Raw genomic sequence first — 7,466 nt, 5'->3', positions numbered from 1 at the left:
CGTTAGGCCGGGAATTTTAACTCAAATTTTAACCGATGATATATTAATTTATATAAAAATAAAGACAAACGGGCAACAAGCTGCGCCACCACTCCTTTTTGTATAGTAAAACTAAGACGTTTAAAAACTACATTAATCGATCGTTGCGTCATGACATTGCTATGCATGACCCGTTGGACCCTTCAAAGTAGTTCAACAGCCTCAGGTGCAAGAAATCCAAAGGTATTGCGTGTTGGTTGTCAAGGCACGCCTTCTCGTGTTTGACCACTTTGCATGAAGCAGCTTTTAAAGCAGCAAGACCAGCTATGACGCTGCACCCTAAGCCCACAAGAGGAGAGACTCATGTTGAATCCACACATGCATGTTCCCCCAGTACAACCAAAGACCAAAATGTCAGCAAGTCCGAAAGTAGATCTTCCAACGGGTCAGTCAATAAATTCATTGATGATTCCTTCTTAGCATAAATCCCAAACCGCCTAAAAATGTCAAAGAGAACATCCCTAACGACATCGTGTCTGTATTTGAACCCCGGAAGCTCTTTATAGTGAAGCGCATGCTCCCAAAGGAATCCAAACAAGCTTTCACACAAACAGGGCATATCTCATCAATAGGAAATAAGGAGATCATGAGACGGTATTTTTAATATAGTGTGATACTCTACTGGTGACATATGATGTCCTAACTCAAATGAAAGCCGAAAAATAAAGCAGAAGGCAAAACTGCTAAGTTTGAGATATTGTGATGTGAAATATACAAAACCTCAAACACACATATCCAAAGTAAACAAAGTCAATGTGAATTAAACATTATGAAAGTTATCAAGCAGATAACTTGTTAACCCTAAATGAATCCATGACTTTACGAAGATCATTCTCTTCTTCTACAAATACATTTTCAGGCACTTGTAGTCTCAACTCGTATAACTGGTTGTTCTCAACTCCCAGAACCGAAAGGTATCGCCTATTCCATTCCATACGAACTACTCTGTCTTCTGGCATAACTGCCAACTCATTGTTGCTAGCAAATGACTTTATGTTCACCTGTAATTCATAGTCAAAAAAAATTAACAGCTGAAAAGGAATATGCTTTTAACATGTTCCATTGACCTGAATGCTAAATGCTCACATCAGAATTTGAGAGCGTCATTTTGACCCCTTTACTTATAAACTGGTCAATTTCGGTATTGTAATATTTTCAGAGGGTCAGGATTGGTAAAGACAAAGGAAAAAAGCTTGGCAATAAAGGAAATGGGTAGAAGAATGAAAGTGCCTGAAGTGTTTTTTTTAATGCGTACAAACTCCTAAATGTATAAGTTTTAAGAATACAGCTTTTATAATCAGACTCAACGCATCAATTACTTATAAAACATAGAAGGAAAACTTGGACAACTGTCTAGGTTATTCTGAGCCATATTGATCCATAAAAAAGGTATACGCTATGACCTGTTACTTAAACGCTAATCCTGCCACCTCGACTTAAACCTTATGAATGCTACAATGGGTCGGGCGATTTACGACGTTGGGAAAAAGGTAAATTAGGGCTGGGTTGACCCATTATCTATTAGTATTAGGAGGTTATAAACACTTTGATTTTGGTATGCTTTGCAGGGCTGTTTAACTATCGTCCAATTGTTTATCAGGTAAATCTTTCAATAAACCCAATTCACCCGTTAGTAATATTGACCCAATATGACCAAGTGCAACAGAAACAGTACCGCCTCTACTTATGGAGTTATGGTAGAACTCAAACACCAATACGATACATATTTTGTCATAGGATATCTCAGGAGATGTTAACTTCACTTTTGAATCAAATGGATTCATTCCAAACTCAGATGAATACAAGTTGTATGCTTTTATTGCATATATTCATTACTTGCCACAATTTTCCATATTAAAGAAGATTTAAGAATCATGACTACAAATTCATTTCATTTCTCAAAGTTCTAGAAGGCATCATTTGTATATATTGGCAGGAGTAGGCTTAAAACTGCAGATAAAATTTAACATCTAGGAGGCTTAAATTTGAAATGAACTTACCTCAATTTGGTAGTACATCTTTCCATCATCAGCAACCCTCGAAGAAGTAGAGAGAATACTTGATTCACGTTTCACGCCAAGTCTAGTAGACATGAACTCAGTCAAATACTGTCTAAGGACCGCCTTTCCGGCTTCTTGTGGTGGACCCAAATCTTCCACACTTTTGTATTTAGACGACGAAGGTGAGGATACCTCAACTGAAAGGTTCTCATCAAGAATGAAAGGGTCTCTGAAGAATATGTCAGCATTGGCACCACGAACTTGTATCCAATTTTTAGGATAATTGAAAGAATACCCATCAAAAGTATCTATAAATTCCCTAAACTCAACAGATTGTTGAGCGAATGCAGTATTTGGCCTAGTTTGTGAGAATACGCAGCCGGAAAGAATCAATGCCATCACACTCCTTCTTGGAACTGCAAAAGCTTTAGTCTGATTATAGATTAGAAGAATGAGTCATGAAAGTTGTCATAATTTATATATCGAGCAACTCTTATTACTACTGTAAATCACAGAGACACAAAGAAGTAGAACATAAAATATCATCTTACTACGGAAATCAGCACAAAATAAGGATGTTTTGACAATCAGACTTCATAGTCAACAATCTTTTTTTTCCTCTTCACATCAATGTATTACTTCTTCACATATAACATTGTGCTTGATGTGTTAAACGTATTTAATGTGTCGAATTCAGTTGATGAAGTAATGTAAACATATAACAGTTAATATATGCACAATGTTACATTTGTTCACAACATTTTTGCAGGAGCAATATCAAGACATATCATATACATTATATATAATCACATTATTAGGAACATCCTTACAAAGAATCAAATATACACTTTTGTCCAAACATGAACTCCAGTTGCTTACATCAAAATCGATATATAAAACGCCCTACGAAAATACCACAATAATCAAATTTTTTTTTTTGGATTAACTACAAAAATTGTTTCTGTGGTCTGCAATTTTTGCACAATTAATCCAACCAAAATAGCAAAACTCATCCTTGAGGTGGCTTTTTTGTCCCAAAATCATCAATTTCACTAATCATAATACAGTAATAAAAGGTATTGTCACAAACACATCCACACATACTTTAAATTGACATCATATATAGGCTTAGTACTAGCAGTTACTACTTACTAAGATAAGATATATAGCATCCATAACATCCATATGAGATTTAAATTGAATTTAATTAAGTTATAAAAGAAAAAGAGAATAAAAGAAGACTTACAGAACTGAAGTTGCAAGAAACAGAAAAGAATGGAGGGAGAGTGGTGGTGGGCATAAAAGTGGAAATGGGTCTGAAAAGGAGATGATGGTCTGCCATGGCCATGCTTACATTCATCTCTTCTTCTTCTATTCACTTGAGTTTTACAGGATAAGAAGAAGAAGAAAAGCTTGTTGTCAGCTGCTTTGTGATTTGGAGAGAGAAATAAGCTGGGGGATGATTATTGATTTTCGGACAATGATACGTATATTTAACTCGTCTAGATATGTCTACTCCATAGATCACATTACACATGTTTTCCACTAATTCTTTTTTATCATCTCTATTTTTGATTTTATCATATGGCTTCAATCTCCTTTTTAGGTTTATCTTTAAGCATACAATTTAGTTTCATTAATCATTTTCATTGATTTTATCATGTGATAAACAAGGGATGTTTGTGAGATGAAGATGATTGCTATTAACAACATAGTATATTATTGCAAAGTAAAAACCAAACCAAGGATAAGCAAATCTTATTTTTAATAATTTATCATCAAAAATATTAATATATTTTTCTTTTTTAGGACACGAGATCAGAAAAATCTCACCGTATAATAATTAAGTTTTGCACATATTCTAGACAACGAGATGTTAAATATAGGTCGTTACAAGTATTTGAAGAAAAAACCTCAAGACTTGTCATCATTAAAAATCGAACTCAAGACCTAAGTTAAACCAGATAGTGTCTCTGGTCAGTTGGACTATTCATCGTTGGCTTAATATCTTTTACATAAAAAATAATTCTCAAATATAAAACTATTTATGGCATATCTTCTCTATTATTTTATAAAAATTGCCACACCTTCTCTCATAAAAATGTCTTCAAACGAAATAACCATTCTACCTTTAATGAATTAATTAATTCTTTTTGCTTTTATTTATTTATATAAATACCTACACTTAAAATACCTATAATACATTTAATGAAACAATTTACACCACCACACCGCCGTTACCACTATATTGCCGCCACCGCCGCCACCGCATTACGCGGGTAAAATGCTATATAATCGAATAATTTATTGACTAATTATGAGTCTCGATTTTTAAAAAAAAATTAACTTTTGCTTTCAATTTTGACTTTAGTTTATACTTTTTGTTTTTCATAACCAATTTACACTTTAGAGCATCTCCAATGTTAGTTTTTTAAAAGCTTTTTGTAAAGCTTTTCACTGTTTAAAAAAACTTTTGTATCACATTTTCTCCATTGGAGTGAAAAGCTTTTTATTAATAGCTTGACCATTTTCAAGTCTTTGGAGAACTATGACACTCTCTTTCTTCTTAGTTTTATTATTAAACAATCTTTGAAAAACCTTTTTTTTTATTACTTTTACCATCGGAGCAACAATTTGATGAAAAACTTTTTATAAAAAGCTTTTATGAAAAAGCTTGACCAATGGAGATGCTCTTAGAACTAATAATTTCAATGTTATAAATGAATGAAGAATAATAGCTAATATATATCCAATGAAGTAATCTTTATTTTGATATTATACAAGAAAGTTGCTCCGATGATTTATTAATCAAATTAGTCATAATCGTTGTAAGTCCCAAAGTGATGTATTACCCGAAGATACCTCTATATCAATAACAATGACTGGCAAGCAATTCTGATATGGAAGGAACCAGTCCAGAATGACGATCTAAATTAGGGTTAATATGTAAAGTAAATAACTGGAAGTAAATGCGAGCAATATATATATATATATATATCAAGTATGTGGCATTGAGACATTGTGTATCTTTCAATATATTTTATTAATTATGTTAGATAAAATATAAAGATTGTTCCAGAACAAAGATAAACACCAAAGTGTAATATCTAAACAATCTTGAAATCTAATAACTTGGAAATACTCGTAAGGATTACTTAGAGTATATCTCACAAGTTCCAATGCCAAAGTTTCGAGCACTTTACAAAATGTGAAAAACCTTTTATTTATAGGCAAAGTCCATGCTGATGTGCACCAGGCCGTACAAAATACGGTTGGGAGCATTTAAGGAATTGAAAGCAAATCCTTAACATGCGTATAATAAGAATATGTGTGAAAGTCACTTTGATGGGACTTTACACCTTTATTCCCAACCTTTTACTTAACCTTGTACTTTCGCAGAGATAATGTTATTATCCAGGTAAAGGTTGGTAAAGTCAAAAGGCTTTCTCGTAATCAGTGTAAAGTGTTGTAAGTAATTTACACTGAGATGCTTCAGTCTTCGATCAAATAGAATCATCTTCTGAGCTCCGCGTCTAAGCTGATTCTCTTTTTTCAGTCTTCAGTCTTTGACTTCAGCTAAATGGTTTTCAGATGGGTTGATCTGAACTGAAGTGAAACTTCATTGAATATCCTGAAATGGTTTAGAATCATGTACAAGTATTCTTCACTGAACTTCAACTATTTCCTGGACAAATTATACTTGGTCGTTTTCGACCGAACAATCGTAAATCTAATACTTATTTGAAATATTTGTAACAGAAATAGCCTATCAAAATATACTACAACAAATATAGTTTACAAAGAACTATTATAGAAAATAAAGTAAAATATATGTTTTTATTGTTTCGGAATTACAATTTTTTATAACTTTGTTTTTTTTGAAATTATCTATATTTAAGTTTATCAATATGTTTTTTATATATATTTTTAATTTGTATTTATAAGATTTTTTTGGTTACATACATTTAATTGTTTATTTTACCGTGAGCCACAAATGGTAGTCGAATCCGCAAATATTGGCTCCCCACAAAGAGCCAACAAAGACAAATCAAACAAAGAAAGAACCAAATCACAAAGAACTTTGCACGTTTCCATGTCACTAGATCAAGTCTGACATTTGTTAAGCATCATGTTCATTTAATCATAATTGTTTTTGTTTTGGATTCGTCCGTTAGAACCAGATCACTTTTTACGACTAATTATACACTGATTAGTGTTTTCCATCTTAAGTATATTAGTCCTAGTGAATGATTATAGACCGATCATCAAAATTAAACTAATATTAATATAGAACCAAAAACAATATGGAGAACTAATTAACCATGGATCTATGATAAACATTAAACACATTCCAACATATCTAACAATAAAATAAGATGAATAAAAGTGTAAATGATCACATCAATCCAAACAAGTATTCAGCCTACTAGCCAGACATTTTTAAAGGAATAACAAAGTTTGACAAGATTAAATATATTGTTTACCAACAATAAAAGTAGAGAAGATTGAAAGATCTAGGTAGAATATCAAGATCAAGAGGTGTTTGTAGCTCCAAATCCTCTTAGATGACTGCAAAATTCGACCTAGGATTTATGTGTGATGTTTAGTGGCTATAAAACTGCTTTCTCTGAGTCTGAGTGTTTGTTCTTCTATTTATAAATTTGTAAGTTGGTTCTGGTCGTGGGCCGCCCAACGACGCTATTGAGGGACTCCCATTGGCGCTGGGTAGCCACTTTTCCACACAAGCGGTGCTGGTCAGGGTGACCAACGACGCTGGTTGCTTCCCAGCTTTAGATATTCTTCGTTTGACTTCCGTTTTGCCTTCTTGTGTATTGTAAAGTCCATTAGCCTATAAGTTGAGTTGATAGATGTCATTTACCCTCGTTCACATCTTCCGTGAACCTGCGTTAATGTTGAATCTCATTAAGTACCAAAATTCACATTTATAAACTCATTTAGACATTGAAATGTGGCCAAATGGTAAGCGAAATAATCAGAAAATGAACGCTCATCAACAACAAGAATACAAGCCATTGTAGTACAGACACATATTGTAACATCCCAAACTTTTCAAGTTTGACTATTTGAGTATTCCGTTAGCTAACGCCAGGTTCATTAAGTTATGTGCCCTAAACGGGGTTATGTGAGTAAATGCTTATGCGTTTAATATGATATGATTAAAGTATGATAAATATGTTTATGTGGCAATGACTACGGTTATTATATATGATTAATGTACCTATGTATTAATGACTAATTTCATTAAATATGTTAGGGAAGTTATTAACATAATGATACGTATTCCCGATAGAATTAAAGTCATGAAAAGCATTCCTACAGGTAAAGCAAGTTTTCGACCCATTAATCTTTCCTACAGGTAAAGCAAGTTTTCTTGATCAATTCATGAGTCATTTCATTAGGGTTATT

At 33.0% G+C, this 7,466-nt stretch overlaps 1 protein-coding gene across 1 annotated transcript; it reads right to left on the bottom strand.

Moving 5' to 3' along the window:
- Positions 1–702: 702 nt before the first annotated feature.
- On the bottom strand, positions 703–3,502 carry LOC122599947 (psbP domain-containing protein 1, chloroplastic). Its single transcript, XM_043772567.1, has 3 exons — positions 3,286–3,502; positions 2,040–2,471; positions 703–1,040 (listed from the first exon to the last, which is right to left on the bottom strand). The coding sequence occupies exons 1-3, from the start codon at positions 3,397–3,399 to the stop codon at positions 819–821; spliced, it is 768 nt and encodes a 255-aa protein (XP_043628502.1). The 5' UTR covers positions 3,400–3,502; the 3' UTR covers positions 703–818.
- Positions 3,503–7,466: the final 3,964 nt, after the last annotated feature.

Source organism: Erigeron canadensis, chromosome 5, assembly GCF_010389155.1.
Source record: "Erigeron canadensis isolate Cc75 chromosome 5, C_canadensis_v1, whole genome shotgun sequence".
Lineage (NCBI taxonomy): Eukaryota > Viridiplantae > Streptophyta > Magnoliopsida > Asterales > Asteraceae > Erigeron > Erigeron canadensis.
Note: the sequence above shows the minus strand (reverse complement) of the source record. Positions and strands in the feature narration are given on the sequence as shown.